General features: G+C 43.4%; 1 protein-coding gene across 1 annotated transcript in view; it reads right to left on the reverse strand.

Annotated features, from left to right (window-relative positions):
• The window catches only part of WNT3A (Wnt family member 3A), an 87937-nt gene that overhangs the window by 31448 nt on the left and 32611 nt on the right, over positions 1 to 23878 (reverse strand). Inside the window, exon 2 of the mRNA XM_075144360.1 lies at positions 5261 to 5502. Coding sequence (XP_075000461.1) covers positions 5261 to 5502 — 242 coding nt within the window. The remainder of the gene's footprint in view (positions 1 to 5260; positions 5503 to 23878) is intronic.

Raw genomic sequence — 23878 nt, forward strand, 5'->3', positions numbered from 1 at the left:
CCATGCCATCCCATCCCACCTTGATTTGAGTTGGAAGTGCTGGAAGGCAAGACATCTACCCAGTTTGATAATGAAGGAATCCAGTGGTCTCAAATACTCTGTATTTCATTCCATGCTCATCCTGATAACTGCACAAACAGGAGCTGTATCGAAAAGAACATCTCTTTGCTGGACAGGAACAAGGTTAACCCAGGAGGGCACAAACAGAGGGTCACTCCACCGCTTTTGTGGCTCTTGTCATTTGCCTTCTAGCAGGGTCGATGGCCAACAATTATTTCCGGAATGAATTTATGCCTCCGAGCCTCTGCATCACCCATTAGGCTCTCATTTGTCCAGTGGGGAATTTGATATATGTCCTCAGAGGGCACATCCGACGGGCGCAGACACTTGACAAAGCAACGGGACGCGCGCGCACCCGCCCCGGCTCGTTCAAACCCCCTCGCACGCCAGCAAACGCCCCGACGTACAAAAAGGGACGGTGTGGCTTCCCAAGGTTGCACGAGTGTTAAACTCTAATAAACAAGCCCCGTTGGCGAAAGCTGAAAGAATCTGAGCCCTCTCCAACAAAGCATTTAATCCAGTTTGGCGTAACCTTTGACATTATTAGGGATCGCAGTGACCCTAATCCAATCAGATTGATTAACTAAAGCGGAGACCCCATAAGCTGACCCCCCTCTGGCCTCTGCTATTTAGTCCTGACCAAACAGTGGGAGAGACGTGCCGTATTTACACCACAATGGGTCCGCGCTGAGAACCTGTTTCATTACAGAGCGACTTAAACTCCCATTACTCCATCAATGTATCATTCTTCAATAGTTCATTAAAAGCTGCTCCTCCACAATAACTATTAACCATTTCTCAGTCCAGCTGGCAGGTTTAAAGCCCCAGCCAGTCTTTAGCAGAAGGAGGTGGGAGTGAGTGAAAGAAATAGATAGACAAGGGCTCCCTTTTTAAATTTAAACGAACCAGGGGCTTAAATAGTTTGAGGTAATTTACTTTTATTGAATGGGGGGAGGAGAGGGAGGAAACTTTTATTTTGACTTAATTATGTGCTGAGGTCCTTTAAAGTGACAGGCCCATGATAAGCTTTTATTATATTACTTCTCTTGAGATCAGTTCATATTTCTGCCCAGAGGAGTTTCAAAGAGAGCTCACATGGTGTTGAGAGACTAGAAAATGCACCACAACTTAAACATGAACAGCTTCTTCAGTCCATAAATGTTAAAAACAGGGAGAAAGACACAATTCCCAGTAAATGCCACTTAAGTCTGAGATGGAAAATGCCTGTTAGGTTGCACATTTCATTTTCTGTTGCCAGTGATGGCATGTCCCTCTACTACATCCTCCAAAGTTTTATCCCGTATATTTTTAAAGGCAACTCAAAAATCTTGTCCTTGGGAAACCGAAAGATATGGCAACTGCCTTACAAACTGCCAAACCTCTCCAGTAAGTGGCTGGGCACGAGCTGTGGCTAAGGTGATCACTTAAGGTTGTGTGGCTATGGCCATGTTCTGTTCCACTTCTTCACACAATACAGGTGAAGTAACCACATCAGTCCCAAAGAAACAAATGAGAACAATTTTTTTCCTCTAGAAATTACTCTGTTAGAAAAGTTAAAGTGAGGGGTTCTTTCCGCTGTCCTACTGGAGGTTTGAACTTGAGATTTGAACTTCTGGGAAACTAGAAATTACATTAACTGTAGCCTCTTATATATGACTGATAGACAGATAGGTAGATTTAGGTAGAGGGAAAGAGATCAGGCTCACTTCTTTTCCTATATAGGCATCCTGTTTTTTGCATTCCCAATAGTTTAGGGTACCTGAGCCACCTATTTCCTAGCCCTTTGCAAGAAAGACCCAACAGTGGCACCTATCTGAATGTTTCTCCATGGAGCTGCCCAGCTGCTCATACTCTCCCAAGACCACAAAGGAGGAGAAAAACCCTCTTCCAACAGCCCCGTAGCAATTTCACCTCCTGTTAATGCCTGAATCATTCCCCATGCAAGTAGCACAGCACAGCAAGGAAGGTGACTCTGTTCCTTTTGAATAAGGAACATTTATTCCACAGCTAACGACAGCTAAAACGGAGTAATTGAATAGCTGGATGGGATGGGGGACTTCTGCTCTTTATATGTCCTGAGTGACATATGAAGAGCTAGAGGGACATAGGGCCAAGCCTGTCAACTATTGCCTCCAAATAGCAGCAGGTCTGGATCCACTGAACATCACTATTCCCTTGTAGCTGGGCTCATGAATACCATTGCTGTTTAATATGTGATTCATTAGGCCTGGCTATGGAAATGTAAAAAAAAAAACCACTACATAAATATAGTTGTAGCTGAAACAATTGGGATTTCTTTCCATAAACAAGCTGATAGGGAAAAAGAGTCCAGTTTTAGACAAGATATCAGAATATGGCTCTTAATGGGACCAGAGTCTGATGACAGTTTGGCACCGCTGAATCACAGCTCAAGCCTAGCCCTGAATTAGCAATGAGATACCAAAGCAGCAAGGGCAGCCCAGACAGTGAGGCAGCCTCAGTGAGATCTGGGCCTAGAAAGTGTTTCCTGAAGGCATTAAAATCGGTCCTTTTCAACGAAAGAATTGCAGATAGTCGTGTAAGGCAAAAGGGAATTGCTTTAGTGATTACGCTGGTTTGTGCTGAAGGAGGATGGGGTCCCTATTGACTCAGATGAGAAGCTGCAGTTAGATCTTGGGTGACTTAAAATTCAAGCTGCAAAGTAGAGTTTTGCTTGCTTGCTTTCTTTCTCTCCTTTTCTCCTTCTCTCTTTCTGGGTAGGAGCTCAAATATGTTCCTACCCTGGGGGATCTGCCGCACAAGAATGCGACTGAGCTGTTTTTTTTCTCCCCCCTCCTGCTGTAGGTGAAGCAAAACTGAAGGGTGGTTTGATTCTCCCTCAAGGAACAACATTCTTCAGTTATGAAATCGTCCCAGCCTTCTTTCCCTCCCTGAGCCCGGCTACCGAAAGCCTGCAGTCTCAAGCAGGGACAGACCCTTCATGTCGACACCGTTGTGAGATAAGAGCGTTTGGCAGCTTGTGGGATCGGGGCTTCTTTGGTCAGCAAGGAGGTGAGGATCACTTTCCTCATGCACCGGGTATGATTGCTACAGGAGATGTGGAGTGTCTAATTCGAGAGCATCTGGGAGCGCAAGGTGCTCCATGTGTCCTTAAGGACATCCAGCCTTGTGGTGAGGCAAAGACATTGGGTTACTGGTTCACTTACTGCCTGTGCCCAGTGAATCCTCTGGGGTAAATCACACTGGGATTGACCTATGGGAAAAATATTCAGTTTGGCTGTGCCGGCCTAATTCAACCGCTATGGTCACCCAGGACTGAGGTACCCAGAACGGGTGTTTTAATTGCATGCAAAACATTGTGGTATGATACTTTGATATGGACTTAAGTGCACCACACTGCAGATCTTACAGATGTAATTATTTTGGGGTGATCTCTCACCGCTAAACCCAAATAGTGACACCAGCGTTAAAACGGTGCCTCAGCTTCCCAGCTCTAACGGGATAACCCCACCAGCTGAAACCACCCCTTCTCCTGCTGGGTGCATGTAAAGTGCCTGTTCTGGCTGGTGGAGGCCCTGTCATGATACAAATCAAGGCTTTGGTCTCTCTTGGCTGCCCTATTTTTCAAAATTCACGCAAGAGGAAATGCCCAAGTCTCTTCTGAGTAATGCAGCAGGGGAAAAACAAACCAACCCCCTATCTCCAGATGGCAAGCACTGGAACAACGGGCCCCGTTCTTGTGGGTGTAGATCTGCTACGTACACCAACTCAGGACATTCCCTGAAACTATCCCAGATGCTCCCTCTTCTCCTCATACGAGTTCAAATGGTGCTATTCCGCTATTCTAGACAAGGTAATTCCAACTCTCAGACTGTCAGGAACCTGTAACTGTTTCTCTTTTGCAAAACCAAAAAAGAAAGAAAGAAAGGAAGAAAGAAGAAGGGAAGGAAGGAAGGAAGGAAGGAAGGAAGGAAGGAAGGAAGGAAGGAAGGAAGGAAGGAAGAAAAGAGGATTCCCAAGCCTCTTCTGCTGGTGCTCTCCTAAGAGAAAGCAGCCGTATTCCTGCACAGCTCTGCACAGGGCACCTGGACTTACCATCTGGGCAGGAATCAAATGCAAAGTGAGTCTATCTCTTGGATGAACCCCTCTGTACTAAAGGGAAAGGCAGAGCTTGACCCAGACTTACTGAGACCAGCAGGAGCAGGCTGGACTTTAAAAGGCATGCTATGAGGGCAAAGAAGGATAAAACAGTTCTTACGGGCTAAAATAGGCTCCTGCCAACTTATAGGGGAAAATACCAGATACTCAGAGTTAGCCAAGTGCTTAAATCCCACTGCATTCAACAACTTAGGGCAAATAAGAGCTCCCACTTATATCAATGGGTGCTGTGTCAGAATTAGTTGCCTGAATTATCACCCTGTCTTAATTTGCCACGTTCGTAACTAGTGAAAACAGAACCATTAATTGATGGTGATTTCCTCATGCCTTTGATCTTCATTGTATCCCATTACGGTACCAAAACTGATGGCATCTGATAAGTCCAGCCCCTAGGAACCATCCCCAACAACCCATCATTTCCCCTCTGCAATCATCGAGAGAGCTGAAAATGTGGCATGAAATGCCATGGGGTCAGAAAAGGAGCCAGACATCCAGCTTGACCACTGAAAACACAATAATCCTTTGTGTTCCTCCCAAGGGGCACAGGATTATAGGATAATTCATGTTGAAAGGTACCCTGGGAGGTCTCTGGTCCAACCTCCTGCTCCGAGCAGGGTCAGAGATGACCCCACTCTCTGTGCACTGCTGAATGGGACACTTCCCAGTTCTCTGGGTCACTTATACAATCCCAGTAGAGGTTTGAGGTAGAAATAGTGGTTACCTGTGACTGGATGTTGGCTGTACAATGGCGGTGGTAAGTAACCACCCTCCTTACACTGGGGAGGCACAGATTTACTTGCTATCCCTATGACAAGGCTTAATTATCTTCTTGTCTCTTGACCTTCTGGGTCAAGTTTGAACTGCTTGGATGAGGTCCTGGGCCAACAAAATTTTCCCTACCTGTGTCACATGTCTCCGTTATCAAGCTCAAGTCCTGTCTCCAGCAGCCCATTTTACATGGCACTTTATCACAAGCAAATGAGTTCACAGTAGGTTTCTCAAGATCTCTGCTGCTACTCCATCATGGATGTTGCTGTTGCCAAACCCGTAGCACTGCACTTACCTTTATCTAGCACGGGCCCAAAGATGGCTAAGCTGTCATTGACGGTCGTGCAGTTCCACCTTCTCCCTCGAAATTGGTGTTGGCACTCCTGGATCCCAATCTTCACCCCTTCTGCTACGCTGGGCATGATCTCTACATAGTTCCGACAGAAGCGTAGCTGCTTGGGTACCAGTCCTGGGATGCTCCCGCAGAGGATGGGTTGAGTCCCCAGGGAAGAATACTGGTGACCAATTGCCAAGGACCTGGAAAAAAAACCCAAGGAAAAAGAGATGCTGTCAGGCTGGCTTCTACCTTTGTACTTGTTTCACAAGAATGGGGACAGAAAATCAACATCTTCAGTTCCTCTGCATTCCCCTCTCCAGAAAACGTCCTTTCCACTGTCGTCCCTCCCCAAAACAACATCATCTCTCTCCTGAAGTTCCCTACAGGCCCAACTAGGCAAGCAACTCTAATATCTTCCTTCCCTTTTCTTCATCATCTCAAAGCCTTAATCCATCATTGTGCTGCTTCTTCCCAAAGATGCTCAGCTCATACAGTTAGTTTCCTTTTCAACCAGAGGGTCAAAACCATGTTTCTTTCTTTGAAAACTAAGTACACCTGTACAAGAGCAGGTAGGTTTTATAGGAAATTTTGGCAGCTGAGGAAGCCCAGGGATTAGAGAGTGAAAAGCACTTTCAGACCTACACAAAGTAATAAAACCAACAGTAGAAGAAACCATGCTCCAAGTCTTTGGAAGGGGAACACCAAAAATTGACAACCATCATACAATTCAGCAGTGTGCCCTAGATATTTGAACCTTAGCAGGTAACTTCTGAAACTGACCCTAAAGTCTCAAGCAGTTTGGACCTTGAGAACTTAGAAAACTCAACTCTGAGCTAAATGCTGCAGGAGCCCTACTTAAAGTCACTACTCCACGATGCTTTCATAAGCAGTTAAATTTCCTGTACTGTAAAGGAAAGGGGATGGAAATATAGCCCTGCTGGAATAGAAGCAACCTGGGGAAAAACTCTCCTATGGCTTAATATTCATCCAATGTCAATGTTATTCCCCCGTGTGAACAATGGTACTCATGTAACTAGAAACGTTCATGCATAGGTGCATGCAAGGTTGGCGTATTGGTAACATCCCTGAAAGTATCGTCTAGAAAAGACACTTCAGCAAAATATTTCTACAACTACTTAATCCCAGCATATGCTTTGCAAAGCTTCATACTGGGGCTTTCTAATCAGGTTGAAGTGTTTTAAAACTAAATTATGAAAATGTTTGCCAGTGTCCTTCTGGATATTAGTTTAGCACATTTTCACTTGACTTTCACACTAGTTTCAATTCGGGAATTTTCAAAAGTAGGGCTGTATTTTCACCAAACAATGCCAGCTTTGCTGTACTGTCACAATGATATGGAGAGCTTGCTTTGACCATCAATCTGTAAATTGCTTTGGTTAAAGTGAGGAGAGTGAAATTAAAAAAAAAAACACCAACAAAACTTGAGTGCAAATTCTGTGCTCAGCCAAATGGAAGTCTGTTGAAAGGAGTGTCCATGAACCATTATGTTGGTTGAAGCCCTTAGAGACAAACAAGTCAGCTATGCAGAGAGATCAGCAGATATGTAGCTAATTATATAGATTTTTAAGGTGTTTTTACTGGTGCTTCTAATAATAACCTTGATTACTAAAACTGAAGGGATTTTTAGAGTATAATTTCCTTTTCTTCTAATTAAATCTCTTGATTGACTTTTCTGCTCAGAATTAATGACAAAGAGAAACCTGCCTGGGCAGTGTGTATTTCTGTTTACATTCATTTTTGCTATGTGGTTTTCATTTGGGAACAGCCTGGTGTGTTTGAATTATCAACAGGGCAGTCAGGGAATATGCCTTCACTCTCTTTTGATCTCACTAGAAAAAAAAGTACAAGAATTCTATCATTGCTGGAGTTCAGAAGAAAATTAGCTTGACTTTAGCACTTCTCTAGGCTAGGATAAAAATTGTTTTAAAATGTCTGTCCTTTTTATGGGAAAAGGGTACTTGCGGTCAATTAACTCCTTAACCAGGTGGGTACCTGGTCAAGAGGGGAAGAAGTGAAAAGAAGATGTACATTCAGATGGTCAGGTGCCAGGGGATTTTAGGCTGAACTCAGTGGCTTTACTAAGTGTGCATAGACTAGGCTTTACAAATCAGTCCTTTCCAGGTAAGTGAGACAGAGGGACATCCATTTCTGGATTCCAAACGACTCTTCATAGGAGTCTAGAACCAAGATAATCAGCTCAGCCAAGAATGTGCCCTCCAAGACATTGCCCAGTAAATGAAATTTAGATGAGCAAGGTAGAAGGTGCCTGGGAAAGCAAAGAGTTTTCAGCTGATTTCCTAAACTTAGGTGCCTCTTTCCACTTCAGCTGCACTTTTGGGAGAAGATTAATCTCACCTCGTATTAGAGGGCAATTCATCCTACCTCGGGGAGGGAAGATAAGTAGCATGAACTGCCCTCCAAAAGTGCCTCTCTCTTTCCATTGCTTTAAAAGAGGGAGGCAGGCAGCTCACATATTGACCAGGAACTGTGTTCATGTCACCTACTTTCTGGTGTCTGCAACATGGACATCTCTAGTTGATCTACTCACCCCAGCCTGCTTTTGTAATCAGTCAGTGGAGAGAAACAGGCACTTGTAGGGCACGATTCATTTGCCCATTTTAGATGTCTGCTTTGGGATGAGATGAATCATGGCCTTGCCTCCATTGACTGTATTGGCTAGACTATCAAGACAGCCTGGGTGACTGGTTGAGTGGGATATGTCTGAACTGTAAAAGTCTCCAGATGAATCATGCTATGATACCTAAAAACTGGGATGGCTAAGTTCCTTGAAAAAGTCCCACCCAGGAAAGCTAAGTGCTGTGTTGAAGCCCATGCAAAGAGCTCAGCTGTAGGAAGGAGGCAAGTTTCTGCACGAGCCTGCAGCAACCCACAGGAGAAGACCAAGGAAAGGACCCAGTTAACTTGTTTTCCCTATCTAAGTGGCTTGATGTGGGTTTTCTTGAGCTTTAGGTTCATTCAGGGAACAACCAACTAGTGGCAGAAAAGCACCTGTGAAATGGAGCCCATGCCAAGCCAAAGGGTGTTTTCACTTTGACTGCACTGTGTACATTTTTGTTTCATAGTTAAGTTATATATAAAACACCAGATCACAGTTTCTGGACTAAAGACACCTTCTAAAACACTGTTTCAGGCTTCAGAGGACTTCTTGAGTGTGTTGCCTTTGTGGCCTTGTTGGGAATGTGGAGTCTTAGGGTGCCACATCTCCAGATCTCAACCCATTCAACTCCCTGAGGACTGAGAGTTAGGAGGTATTCACAGATGCCAACTTTAGGCTTGGGAGCTGGATGGTCCTATCTCTGTAAACAATGGGGAGAGATAGATGCCTTCATCGAAGCCTTCAGAGAAGAGCACTAACTTAGTTGTTCTGACACATCCTTAGAGAATAGTTCAGCCACTGACTATGCAAGGAGTCCAGGATGTGAACACTTTCCAGTGTTAACTTTGGTGGAAACATCTGTAGAGTTTGTTCCCACATCAACTAGAGTCACCAGCATCCTTCCCAAAGCTTTCAAAAGTGCCCCATCCAGTTCCCACCAAAGATAAAGTATCCACTGACATAGAATCAACCTGCTGTAGGCTCCATCCATCATGTGGTGAAGCCAGGAGGACTTTCTTGAGCTATTTCAATAGGACCTGGGTGAAGCTTTAGGATTCCAGTCTCATAACCTTTTACTATGTGAACAGCCAAACTTATGCCTCTATGGTTTTTGGTGGTTACTATAGTGGTAGAGTGAAAATACCAGTCATAGGAAGAGGAGTTTATAGGTTGGTGCCCTCAACTATTCGTTTCCGTTGCTGGGAAGATCATCTAAGATAAAAAAAATAAAAACATGTAGAAATACTTTTAATTGCTTTTCACACTGCTCCCTTCTCAATACAGTAGGGAAACAGTCACACCTTGCTTTGATCTATGTTACAGTCTGGAAAGTTTAATCTGCAAAAGACAATCTCCAGCAAGAGTCTTGTTCTCAAGGCGTCATCAGGCACTGAGACAGTGTAATGCAAATTTGGCATTTCATGGAGGAGTGTGTAGTCACTTGACTTTCAGCTGAAGATACAGGGTGGAATCTCAAAACATCTCTCCATGAACAGTGCCTCTGCTGTTAAACATAGCTAAGCACAGTCCTCTTCCTAGCTCACTTGCAGACTCTGGAGTGTGGTAACATCTATCAGAGCACCCTCTTTTGGTCTCTACTTTGCTTCCAGCTTCCAGGTGTAAACACTTTCTCCCTCTCTCTAAAGTAAATTTATCTTTAGGAGAACCAAATTCTTTCAGCTTCCTATCATTTTTATTGATCATGAGGTATGAACCTTATGAACCTTCCAACCCTCTCCTCCCCCAAAAAAACCAACAACCCAACAACCAAAACCTTTAGAAAAGATTGGGAAAGTCTATAAAGATCAGAATCTCATTTCAGTGTTGCTCAACTCTCTAGTAGCTCCCATCATTCATTTTTCTCACTGTTTCCAATGATTAAACCTGTCTTTTGCAGTTTTCCACTCTCCTGCGATCTGCTTCTAAACTGCCTTCTGCATGTGGGTAATTTTGAAAATGTGGTGTCGAGAAATGAGCCAAGTGTCATCTATTGTGGTCTAACCAGGCATCATCTTCAAATTTCTTAAGCATCAACACTTCCTGGATGCATTGACACCAACCTCTTCTTTTCCACTGGAGAATTCATGAAGCATTCAAGGTTACACACTCATCCCCAGAACAGGTACTGCTCAAGTTTGAACCAAGGGAAAGGGCCAAATAGCTGTTCTTTTCAAACCAATTAGCCTTTTCTTCCCATTAGCTCAGGAGGAGCCATGAAAACACTATTCTGTATGTCCACAGCCAAAGTTCTTGGCTTATCTTTAAGCCTTGCATGCCCTGAAGTGTTTAATTCAACCTTCAGTGAGCATTTTTCTTTGCCAACACACCTAGAGAGCTCTTCATTTCCCTTATCTCAGTCTATCTGCTCCTTCAGCAGAGCCATTGTAAATAAGTACCTGGCCACCTTCTTAATAAATTACATGTACCCTCCCTCTTGGAATGGACACCCCAGCCAGTTTATGAGGAAGAAATATGCAGGAAATATCTGCTCATAGCTTTTTCAGAAGAAGAGAAGGCTTCAGTTCTGGATGACCTTGCTGTACAGCACCACTCTACTGACTTTTCAAGGTCACTACCTTCTCAGTATGGCTGTCAAAAGTCCTTGACACATCAGTAACAGAGTATAGAGACGCGTACACCTACTTGCTTCTTCCTGAAATTTGTTATTCTTGAACTCTGTAGGACCTCTATTCTGCTACTCATCTTGGAGAGGCCTTTTGCTGGCTCCAAGTGCTGCTGAGAGCTTCCTCAGCGGACGTCCTTCTGGGGTCCCCGACACAGGTAAAATAACTGTATTTAATAATGTTGTACAGCAAGAGTGTAACTTGTCTAATGAACCAGGATAAGACCCAGAGAGTACTTAAGTCCCCACTGAATATTGAGAACTGAGCAATAACAGTGACTTTGTTCCTTTTGTCTTACCCAGATGTAAGGTGGCAGCCAGCCCTGCTGAAGAAGTTCAGTCAAAGGATGTCCATCTGCTTATAATAGGGGGAATTTATGTTTGCTTGCAGATGCCCTAGGTTTTCTTCCACACTGCTCCATTTGCATGAGATCCCTAACAGCAGGATGTCACACTTCCTCCAAATCCCTTCTCATAATCCGTTCAGATTTCCAAAGGTTCACCTCACTCTCTTTTCCTTTCTCACTCATTTTGGCTGCCTCTCTCTCACATCTCCTGGTACTAGGCCAGAAGGGCTCACAGGCAAGCTGCTAGCAAGTGATGAGTGGGCAGCCCTTACTCCATCCTACAGCATCCCAAGTAGGCCCTCTATGGTGCCCTAACCATAATCCCCCATGGGCTGCTAAGGTTGACCAACATGAACTTCATGTATCTGAGGCTGGGGAGAAGTCAGCAACTAGGAGGCTGTGAAGTTTCCAAAAAATGGAGGCTGCCATGAATGGCCAATGGCACCTTAATGTTCAAGAGGCTCATGGGATAAGATCTGTAAATCAGCCTTGATTCAGTTCTCACAAACCCTCACCACACAGGTCTGGCATACATGACAGAAGAACTATGGTGCCCGCCTAACATGGACAACTGGAAGCTGGGAAGGATAGCCCAGAGCTAGGGACCAGACACAGGAGGTGTAGTTGAGCCTACTGTGTCTTTTACACTCTGATAGCGTACATCAGTTCCCAGTCTCCATGAAACTCTTCCGTAGAGACTTGAACCACCAGCCCAGAGGCCAGGTGGGTGGACAGGCAGAAAAATTAATAAATCTACATTCATTTAATGGCATTCTTTTTCACAGAAAAACACAAGTATTCTAGCATATATTGTGATTATTTTCCTGTTTTTCTAAGAAAATGAAAATAAAACCTGGAGAAATTTTAGAATGGAAAGGAAGGAAATGGAAGTTGCCAAAGCCCATCATTTTAAATGGAAAAGGAAATCATTCTGCTAACTAATGTCCTTCCTGGATGGAAGTGATTTTCTTCTATGACATTAAAACTATCCCAAACCCAAGCAATTACAAAATGAGGACAATAATGAATTTTTTAATTAATGTTTTAGTTGAAAATTTGAAAACCACCTTAACATAGATCAACAAAGCAATAGGTTTAGCAAAAATATTTTTTCATGATTGTTTGAAGGGTTTTTTTTTGGTTGCATATTGCCCAGTAATAATCAAACCTAGGCCTAAGCAGTCTAACACTAATTACAGAAATGACATATTTTAATTCAGAAATTATGAGTGTCTGTAACATTGATTGTAGTGGGGTCTTCAACTTTTGGTCTCTGAGCTATCGACAGACTATTCCTAAGAGGTTCATAAAAGAACTAAGAAATCTAAGCCTGTTGTTAGACAGATCAAATTCACTGTGCAGGTGTCTGTCCTTCCAGAATCTTCTTCTTCCAGTCTGGAAGAAAAAAAGACTGAAACCTACTGGATTAACTGTTCTTTCCACTTCTCTTGTTAGATATCTCTTCTTTCATCCTAAAGTAGAGCACAAGAGCTATATTTAAATTCTTTTTCTCTCCTAGCCCAGAAAGTATGCTCATAATTTTGCGGCTGGGTCCGATCCTGCAAACACACAGGCATGGAGGTAACTTTTCTCCCATGAATAATTCCCTCACCCTTGCCCTGCATTAATAATAATGATGGTGATGCTGATGCAGCATTGTATTTCTCTAGTACCTTTCATCAGAGGATCTCTAAGCGTGGGACTCATCTCACCTGACTTTGACCATTTAAAAGTTAGGCATCTCGGCCAAGTTAGCTGTCTACTAGAGTCCATGGAGCAAGATCAGCATCTCCAGAGGGCAATTCAGCCCATCCTAAGATAGGTGCCTCAGATAGGTGGGCTGAATCACTGGAGATGCCTAGGAGGCGGCACTGGCTGTGGAAAAGTGATGAGCATAAACTAGACACCTTGTTTTTAGCAAGCTAAAGGTAGGAACCAGGAATCTCACCCTTTTTTGCTGAATCTCAGAAATCCCTGGAGGGCTGGTAAGAGGACACCAAGGAAAGTCTTTGCTGAGAGATAGACAGCAGCTATCTCTAACATGGACCATGGCAGCTTATTTATAACACCCAATGGTAGCTTGGGTCTGGATTTGGAAAATAACATACTCAATGGCAACTTCGAGTGGATGCTAAGAAAGCACAGTGTAATTATCTGAGTTGAGGTTTGGCCAGAACAGTGAATTCCCACAGGAACTAAGGCACACCACAACACTCAGCACCTTCCACTCTAAGTGCAAGAGATGTTTCTTTGACTTTGTCTTCCCTTAGGATCTACAGAACAGAATAGAAGAGGAGAGAATACGAGTATTAACAACCTGGTTCCTTGCAAAAAGTCTCAGGAACTCTTTAATTACCCTAGGCAATTAACTCCTGTGTTATACATGTCATCTGAAAAACAACCCATCCAGCAGAATAATGGCCCCTCAAACCATGTTTTCAAGCCTGGCTCCAGGACACACTGACCCTGATATTGTTTCCGTACCAGATCCTACAGCTGGGGCTTCTCCCTGGAGGTCTCCTGCTGAGATCTGCCTCCATCCAGCTCCATTTATCTCATAAGATTTGCCAGGATCACAGTGCAGGGTATTAGAGATGTATAAGCCTTAACATTTTAATCTGCCACCTACACTGCAGCTTATGAGAGCTGTAAATCTCGTGGTTATAATGAACTCATCTAATGATATTGCTGATGGATAAATTTACCTGGGATGAGGAACAACAGTTACTTGCAAATGAAAGAAGAGTAATTTAAAGTTTCATGTAAACACCTTTGCTGCCTTACTTCTGACTTCTCCCAGCCTAACCCCTATCAGGGTTTCATGACAAATGGAAAGTATGTATGTATGTATGTGTGTTTGCAATGCAACGACTGGCTGGCCTGCGAGAGAACCTGCCTCCTTCTACCCAGTATAATGCTTATATACCTTGGGCATTGGAATCAAGTTTTAGATGAAAATAGATCGCATTTCCTGGGACAGGTGTGCTAAATTAGGGGAATGGAAGGAAAAGAGAAGGCAACATATTAGGCAATGAAAAAATGCCTACAGTATTTAAAGATATTTAGACTCCTACTATGAATTTCAATAATAATTAGGAGTGTGGCTAGTCTTAACCCTCCTAGTTCCCCCCCACCCCCAAAGCATCCCAACTTGAGCCTTTTTTAAATGATCAGCAATATAAATTACATATAGTGGTTTCAAACCTCTCATTAGTGCTCATCCCCCTGAATTGAGGTCTGTTCTGGGCTATGTCAGTGCTAAATACCTTGGAGGACTGGGCTCAAAGACCTCAGATCCTTGCAAAGATTGGATTTGGACTTCTAAATTGCTTAAGTGCTTAAGTGCTCGGGGGAATTTTATCCTGAAACTCCTTAATGATGAAGCCAATTTTGAAATGAGAACCATAGATGGAAAGCTCCGTCATTGTGGTGTTTAGGTAACCCTATAAGAGCAACACGATTTTCACTGTCCACTGTTCTAATGCAGCGAGTTACTTATATTTCTCGCCCTTTCCTCCGAGAACATATTTTGAATATGCATTTGGTCATGCCAAACACACACACATACCCTCACTCGGTTGTGCACACACACACACGTCTGCGAGTTCCTTCTTTGGCTTTCACTGAGTCATCAGGCTCACCAAATGTGTGAACTCACGCTATAATGTTCTCCCAGAAAAATAACAAATTGATTTCATTTTTACAGGCTACAGCATGCTATATAATTGGAGACACTGCCTTGTCAACTCAGACCGGTCTGACCCGACCAGAGACATTGCTTACAGCTGTTTACGGAGCCATAAAGTTTCCTCCTCTTTGTTTTTCCTTCCTTTTGCACTCTCTCTTTTTTCTTTTCCCTTCTCCCTCTAATGAATCCTATAGCTACTTTTCGTTCTGGTCATAAAATACTGTTAAGGAAAATGCAGGAAGCCTTGATTTAGAAAAGCACTTCAGTCTGTGCTTCAAGTTAACACTGTAATCAATGGGACTTAAGCACATATTTAGAACTGAGCATGCGTTTAAGGGCTTTTATTGCACCAGGACAGCCAGTAAGGAACTTTCTGTTACACTTGTGCATGCTTTTTTTTAATTATCGATACCAAATTAGAGGTTTTGATTGAGCAATCTCAGGGACTCTTTCCTTTTTAGACCCAGAGCACAGCTCCAGTTGCATCAGGAATTTTGCCATTTCTCATTGTCACTGTGTCCAAACCCTGATCATCTGAGGAAGAGCAAACTCCTACACTAGTTTATCTGCTCTACTGAAACTGCCAGTTAGGACTGGGCACCTTTTTTTTTCCCTACATGAATCTATTTCCCATAAAAATACATATATAAAAAAAAACCACCCTGAAATCTTCTATTTTTCACATATCTATGTAGTTCACCACATTTGCCAAGCGCTTAGAATAAATTTAATTTTTCTGACCATTGGAAGAATACAGTTTTATGGAGGGTGGTTTTGCATACAATTTTACTTCGTGTAAAAATCTTCTATGTTTATCTTAAAATACTCAGAACCTGAAAACTTAAGTGAAACATTTTGATTTCTGTGAAAAAAAAAAAAATTCTGATCAAATGCTTGATTTTCCAACCATGAAAAAGATGTTTCCATTTTGAACTACTGAACTGAAAAAAAAAGAAAATTATCCCAAACCTGAAAGAGCTTTTCATCTAGTTGCGCTATTCATCAAAATACCATTTGAGTACTTTGCAATAAATTATGGTTGTGGTTCCTTTCATATCATCCATTCATCACAGAATCTGCTCCTCCTTTGGTCTGCAATGTCACAAGACTCATCTCATTCAATCCCTCTGAAGGACTGATCAATACTGAATCAACTGTTCTAAAGTCATACATAGACATGAATACATCTTACACCCTCTTTGAGGACCATTTCTGTACACAGGATGGACTTAGGACTAAAGAGAATATTTATCTGGATCTTGGTCCAAACAGGTGTGGGAAAGGAACATGAAAGTTGGTCAGGGAAGAAAAACTTTCCTCCAAAAATACATTGAAGCTTTTCAGGTCTATATTTTTCTCTTTAGAAAAAAATGGAAAGCAGCAGAGGGCAGAGACCTCTTTAACTTCTCCTTCCCTCTGTTTTGGAAGGGCTGCAGCAAAAGATGACCTGTTATTAGACAACAGGGAATCCACATGGAGGAAGGCCATGAGGAACACCCAAAGGGAAGGCAGCTCTTATTTAGAGCTGAACTCTTGCAAGACTGCCATGAGACAAAAGCTCTGACTATTTCTGCTGCTTATAAAACTATTTTTTAAAATGAAATGGCAATTTCTGCTGCAACAGAACAACTGGATTTTTTTTTTTTTTTTGCAAAGAAACTACTTTGCATGGGAAAAAATCCTCATGGCTCCTTGACATGTTTCAGCTAGATCTCAGTAAAATTAAGGAGGTACAGACTGATGAGTCGCTCAAAGGTACAGGAAAAATGCCAGTGTATGTCCTGGCATTTGTATACACTTTGAAAGAGAGAAAGATTCTCTCTCAAAGATCATCTCTCACAACAGAAAGAATAACAGCAGCAATGAAACCTCATGCAGAGAAAGAAGAGAAAGGTTTAATTTTCTTTACAGCACTGAATTTTACCATTGTTTGCGGATACCTCCTGTCTACTGAAATGGATGTATTGGGTCATCTTCAGCCCAAAATTTATTCTGGTGTGAATGGAACAGGTAGGGACGCTTCAGCCATAAGGCAGCTTAATTTTCTTTGGCTGCCAAGCAAAACCCCTCAACTTCCTACATCTATGGCAATCACCTAACGTTAAGTCAAGGTTTTATAACCTGTTTTTGTGATAGGAAGCCTTATGTATATGTCATGTGAATCTATTCACAACCAGCTTGCTTTTCTTAGCCATCTTCTGTGGACTCTTAAGTAACAGGTCAACCACTCCAAGGGTCTGGTCGAAAAAAGGTGATTCCAGTCTCTTGCTCTTCCAGTCTTTTGAGTCATCAAGCAACAGACCTGGTCTGATTTCCTGCAACACAGCTGGAGAATTCCAGCGCCATGTGTGCATCACCAGACAACGCAGAGAAGGACCAAGCTTTCTTCTCCAGGCTCCTCTCCCTAAACTTGCTGGAGTTTGGTGTTCACATACCAGGAGCCATGGCTTGAAGAGTTTCTTCTCCAAGTGACTCAGCAGATGCGGTGCCTTGATGTTTTTCAGAAAAACATAACTGTTCTCCAGCCTAGTAACTTCTCAGTGCGATTGGTGACTCAGTGCTTGGCTGAAAAAAGGCTGGCGGTGGTCAGGCTGATGAACGGGGAAGAAACTCGGGTGAGAGGAAGCGTGTAGGAGGGGTAGGATTTGGAGGAAAGAAAGTGGGTAGGGAGTTGTCCTTGGAGCAGGAGAAACTAACCCAAATCTCTTACTTGGAGGATGAAAAAAGATGCTGGGTGAAGAGCAAAACCATAGTAATGGGCTCGTTTTCACTGGTTGGTGAGGGTAAATGACCCCTCAGCACTCGGGGCAAGGAGCCTCCCGCAGAAGGACCCTCACAGGGTGGCAGCAGCCAGGAGCCGCACCTGCAGACCTCTCTGCGCAGCATCGGAGCCTTAATGATTTCTTTCTGAAAGTGGCTGGGGAAATGCAGACAGGCTGCCAGATAGTGATCAGTTTGCGGAGGGGTGATCACTATTAGGCAAAGATACCAGCTTTGACATGCAGCGAGGGACGCGGCCAAGAATTTGGGAAAGCAATCCCAGCTTTCTGCTGCACGTTCCCCTGCCAAGATACCTCCTGTGTTTACTTTAGAAACCAGAGACGAGCCCTCCTCTTCATAATAATAATAATAAAGCTGCAGGGTCACTCAGCTTAGCAGATGGATTCCTTCCAGTTTGGATTTCTCTTCGTTACCTGCAGAACTGATGCACTGATGTATCTGGGGGATTATGCAATGTTAATAATTAGGTTTCACAGGAGATCTGAACAGTGACAATGTGAGGCTGTGGGAAGGAAGATCCACTGGAGAAAATCAAACCGACCCATGGATCTCATGTGGAACCTGTGGACTTTGCTGGGGTCCACGGAGCCTGAGTAGCCACAGGGACCTCGCAGCCCTCTGCAGCAGGAGCTCGCTGCTTGCCAGCAAGCTGCTCTCATTCATGCAACAGAAGCAGCTCTATCTCACCAAAGAGCTGCAGGATTGCATGGCTTTCCCATGCTCCTAGATCCTAAATATCTAGTGGTGCCTATCGTAGCAGGGACAGAGACAGAAAGTCTGCAGGAATACTCCCTTGCATTTCTCTTCTATTAGTACTGAATCAAAACCTTAAGCTCTGGAAGTGATTGTGCTGAAATCCTCAAAAGCCTAAGCCCCCAAAGCTTTTTGTGTGTTTTTGCAATTTTCTTCTGTGATGCGCAAGTGGTATACAGAACACTAAACCTGTGCCATTGTTGGGTTTAACCTGCTAAGGTTTATTTTTTACATTTTAAAAATGAAATGTTTTATTGCAGTACAAGTAGCTTATTTTCCACATTGAAACAACTTTTAGCATTGTAATTTTTTACTATAGTCCTGCATGCATTAGAACATTGAAAAGTAGAAATCTAAAAAAGATATTTTGACTGGTCAGAAATATTTAACTGAAGAAATCATTCAGAATTTTAACAAGGTTTTGTGATTAAGAAATAAAGGAATTTCTAACTGTCCATATTGCCTGAAAAAGAGAAAGTTCGGTTTTCAAGGAACAACATATTAAGTGGTATACAGATGTTACAACTACTACCTTAGAAGGCCCTGCATAACTCTGGGTTTTACTATTTTCAATAAATTATTGTGTACAATGCTCAACTAATGAATTAATGGAACTCAGTTTCACAAATTATCATTGAGGTTCAGAGCTTAGCAGGAATAAGAAGGGATCAGCTATTTTACACAAAGCAGGAATGCCTGGAGATTTGACAGCATGAAGATGCCAGGGTTGTAAAGGTTTCTGAGCACTTCATCTACATCATGGACATTAGCCCGTTTATGACCAACTAGAAGGGCAAAGAGAAAGCTTTCTTTGGAAGGAAGAGTCTATTCCTTAACTGCAAGGCTGAAATGGCAATGAAAGGAAAACCACGAACACAAGAACATGTTTACCCTTAATGCCACCATCAGATGTTTTCTGCCTTCTGTTCCCTTCCCTTTCTGCACGTACCCACGCAGAGACACACCTATTGACACATCCCTGTCCGTGGAGGCACCATTTAAAATTTCTCTGCTCCAGTGCACCCAAGCATCGACCAGAAACATTGAGTGCCCTCAAAGAACTCTTTCTTACATCTTTTTTTTCCTACTAATACTGACTAATAATATTTGGAAATCAGAAGCTCAGAACTAGTTGGGTCAAATTTCCAAAACCTGGGGAGGTGTTTCCAGACATGGGAGGGTCCGTTTGGTTAACTGCACATGAGCACCTCACACCCTTCCAGCTACACTTGGGGATCCTACCTGGCTCCCAGCTGCCACACCAAAAGGGCATGGATCTTCTTCTGTAGGACCTGTGTGGTAGCCGCCAACCCCACTTGGGTGTCTTGGGTACCGCTGCGAATCTGTGGCAGAACTGGGTGCCTTGATGTAGCCCACTCAGCTGGGTGGGATTCAGCTCAATACCCTGTAGAAGGCTACAGCATAGACCTGAGCTAGCCATCCTACGTTTCCCATGTGTCCAATGGAAAGAAAAAGGCACAATTAGGACGCAAGTAATTTGACCTAGTTTAGATATCTGTTTCAATATGAAGCTAAGCCATGTGCTGGTCTCCTGGATATAGAAGAGTTATGCCTCAGGTGTGAATTACTGACACTGTAGGTGTTTAGTGAGATGAATCCCACCTTGAACTCAGGATCATGTGGTCAGGTGATAAACAGGAGGTTTGTATTCACCTGTACCAAACCCTTTGGCCAAAGACCTGGTTCTGGAGGAGCTCCAGAGAGACTTGCTGAGAGGAGAAGCGGGGGTTGCAGTGGAGTAGGAAGCCCCTCCATGGGAAGTACAACAAATACAGGAACAGAAACCCAAAGCCAGGAATTTCCACTGTAGCCGAAGCCAGGACAGGGGGACTCTCACTGGGACACAAAATTCTGAACTGAAGATTTAGCACCGTTCCCTTCACTTGCCTCCTTGTGAGATAGATAGCTTTCCTCAACTGGGGCAGGGGAACTGGTGAGAGGCAATCACAAAAGCCTAGGAATTCTGCCTAGTTTCTCTTCAACAGCATTGTAATCTTACTGATTCATCAACGTATATACTTTCCAAGCTAGGCCACCCATTAGCTTGTCTCCTCTATACCGCTGGCCATTGCTGAATCACCTCCTTCAGAAAGGTACCCAGTCTTGATCCAAAGATATCCAGAGATGGGGAATCTACCAGTTCCCCTGGGGACGTGCTAACCACCTTCGCTGGTAAGAGCTGCTAGCTCTGCTGAAGCCAATCACTTGTGGCAGTGGTGGCAATCATAGACCACAGTGCAAAAGGAATATGGCTTTCCAGACGTGGGCTTTGCAGGTGCTAATTTTGACTCCACTGAAATCAGTGAGATCTGAATCCTGTCTAGAAGAGGAAACAAGAAGGGGAAGACAGTCGGTCCTCCACAATTTTTAATCTGGTTTTGGTTTGCTTCCTTAAAAATAATAATTAGAGGCTTCATCCACTCCCTACAAGAGATCATTTATTCCTTCTGCTGAAAAATGAGTTTGTAAGCAAATATGTTGGATCTCTCCTGGAAGTGCTTCTGCTGGGTATTCAGTTTAATGAGGGTGATCTCACCAACTGAAGAGGGAGTTGGTGGTGGGGAGGAGGGGAAGGTTTGCACTGTTTAAGGAGGCTCGTGGGGGAGGACGGGAACCTACTTCCCCCCCCACTCCATGCTGCTTTCCCCTCAGCTCTCCACCACGCTAACCTCCTTTTACTTTCCGAGCAGCAAGCTGCTGCTGCTGCTGGTGTTATTGACACATATTTCAAACAAGCCCGTGCAAGGGACTCGAGACACATTACATTGCACATGGTGCCCCGGGCCACAGATTCGCCTCCTTACACCGACAGCACGTTTTGCTTCATAAAGAATGTGCAGGTCTTCACCTCGAGCTATTTATCTGGTGTGCTCAGAAGAAATAAGAGAGTGGGAGAAAGCCCTACATGCCCATGTTGGCTGTTAACCCCGTACTAGATACCCCATAAGTGGCCAAACATTGACCTCTCTCTGCATGAGGTCTGGGCTGTCTGCTGTCTGCTGATGAACCTGGACGGATGGCTCTAGTCCATTCCCCATCTTTCTGTGCACCTGCATTTAGGAAAACGCCTTCCTGCACCTCTTTGTAACTTCACCGATCCATTTGTACAGCTCCTAGCACATGCTCCATCACGGAGCACGGCCAGAGCTCCCAGACTCTAGTATCATCCCACACTGGAAGAGGAAGACTATCTGGTAAATAAAAGTTGCTGATACACACCTCTTTCCAGGATCAGGATAATCTTCCCTTGCTGTTAGCAACATTTTTTTTTCCTGCTTTCTCTAAATCTTTCCATCATTGTTATTATAATGATAATAACAATAATTATTACTATTATGCCTTGAACTTGAGTCTAAGATTAGGGCTCCCATTGTGTTAAGAGAAATGTCAAGGAGCCGATTCCTGCTGTAGAAAGCTCATTGTCTGCATTCAGGCAGGACATGAAGGGGTGAACGAAACAGAGAAAAGGGGCCAGGAATGAGGTAGGATGAGAGGCAGCAGTAAGTAGAAAATGAAGAGCAGTTAGCAGAATAGCAGGAGTCAGCACTGGTGCCTTGCCTAAGCAAACCCCGCTCCTTGTCTGTGTCCACACATGTCAAATCTCGGCAGGGAGAAGGGGAATGCTCCCTCGAATTTCCCAGCTGCAGAAACGTGGATTTTTTTTGACATAGCAGCGGGAGAACCTTTAGCAGCTGCACACAGGTCTGATCGCTGCCGTTGCCTCTTCACTGATAGAGCTCTGCTCCAAGTATGTCAAATGCCCAGAAAAAGCCTTCCTTTGTAGCAAAATCAGGGTGGAGAGCTTTCCACCACAAAAACCCTACATTACTCTTACCTTGAGAAGAGATTCCTGCAGTCATGTCCCTTTTGGGGGCTGGAAAGCTGCCAGCGATCTGGGGTAAGGAGTTGCTAACATCGTGCCATACTAATAATTCTTCATTTCACCCACCTTTTTTTCTGTCTCTTTAGATTTGAAGCGCTTCAGGGCAGGGACTGTCTCTCGCTATATGCGCATACGGTGCTTAGGACAAGGAACTTTTCGACTTCCTTGGAACTGGCAACTGCTAATGTATTGCAATTAATAAATAATTGGAAAGATCTTGAAAGGTGAGATGTGAAATGACAACAGACTGACTGAGGGGGGCTGGGAGGGTTCTAAAATTTTTTTGAAAGCTTTTTGTTTTGGTAAATGGTAAAAAAATGCACACATTTCCTGGCTGTATACAGGAAAAACAAATCAATGCCTTTATCTGGACTGTGACACATGAGCACTGAACTACAGTCTAGGTCAGGGAGGGTAAAAGAAAAGTCTGTCCAGGTGGAGTGGCATGAGAAGTTTAGGTAAAGTGAATGTAATTCCCTAAGTGAACACCTTTGCTCTTACAAAAAAAATGACAATATAGCTGAAATCCCATGGGACAGTTTAAAAATCATCCATCAGCTCGTAGCACTGCCCATGAATCTCAGACTCACTCCATTTCTACGTGCACACAAAAAAAATGTGAGAAGAGTGGGAAATTGTGAACATACTGAATATAAATTAGGACTAAGTAAGGCAGATAAGTGATAAGGAAAGCTCAAGCCATCAGTGAATAATCCATGACTAGTAGTGCTAAGAACATGAGAATGACCAATATACAATTGTATAATGTATTGTTAGAGAATATACAGAGATACTTACACACACTCGTACACAAACATACATTTATAGTCCCTAATAATATATTAACCATATGTAGATAAACAAGGAGATAAAGAATGAAGGGAATCTAGGATATTTCTGGATAACTGCTGTTAACATTTGTAATAAATCTCGAAGTGATGATGGAAAACAAGAGAATGCCAAATAGGTTAGGAATCTACTGTGTTGTTAAAGAGCAAATGGATAACTGTAAATCTGTTATCTGGCCCAAAAGGGAAATGGATGATACAAGACTGAACCCATAGAGAATGAAAGAGTTGTAATATAATTAGCGGTAGTAACCACAGTTATATGGAACATTAATTTCATGCAATTTTTAAATGAGATTGTTAAACATAGGTGATAAAAGTAATTCTGATGATATAGCATTCTTGTCAGAATATAAAGAAAAAGAGTGAATAGTGAATAAAGAATTCAAAGTAGTAACATATAGGATGAATATAGTACACAATAAATAGATGCACAGCTGACAGCTCTCCAATATCATTCTGCTAGGCAATCATCATCAGCTGGGGCTGTTTCTAACTGAAACTCTCTGAGATCATCTCAGTGCTATTTAACTTTCTTACCAACGGTCCAAAAAAACCTCCATCACATCACTATTGAAAAAGTCTGTAGGATACTGAAGCACCGGGGGAGTGAGAGTGAAGGCTATGGACAGGGCAGCAGCACAAAGTGAGGGATCAGGATGTGTCCACCTAAAGCCACCTTCACGCCCCAGATGCCAAGTCAGGCTTGCCATGTCGAGGCTCCAAGAGGATGCAGGGATTTGGGGGGCTGACCCCCATGATGTGCGTGCTGAGCACAGCGGGGCTAGCTAGGAGAGCGAAGACAGAGGAGGAGGGTATAACTTCTACACACAGCACTGGTGAGGACACTACCAAATTACCACATCCAGATGGACTGAAAAGCTCGAGAAGGCCCCGGAGAAGCAGAAAGACATCTGAGTTTGAGAAAGGAATGGCTGATTCATACCATCTGCAGTCCATAGCTGCTACATCATTCCTCCCTTCCCAGACAACG

The sequence above is a fragment of the Calonectris borealis genome, chromosome 2, assembly GCF_964195595.1.
Source record: "Calonectris borealis chromosome 2, bCalBor7.hap1.2, whole genome shotgun sequence".
NCBI classification, from domain to species: Eukaryota; Metazoa; Chordata; class Aves; order Procellariiformes; family Procellariidae; genus Calonectris; species Calonectris borealis.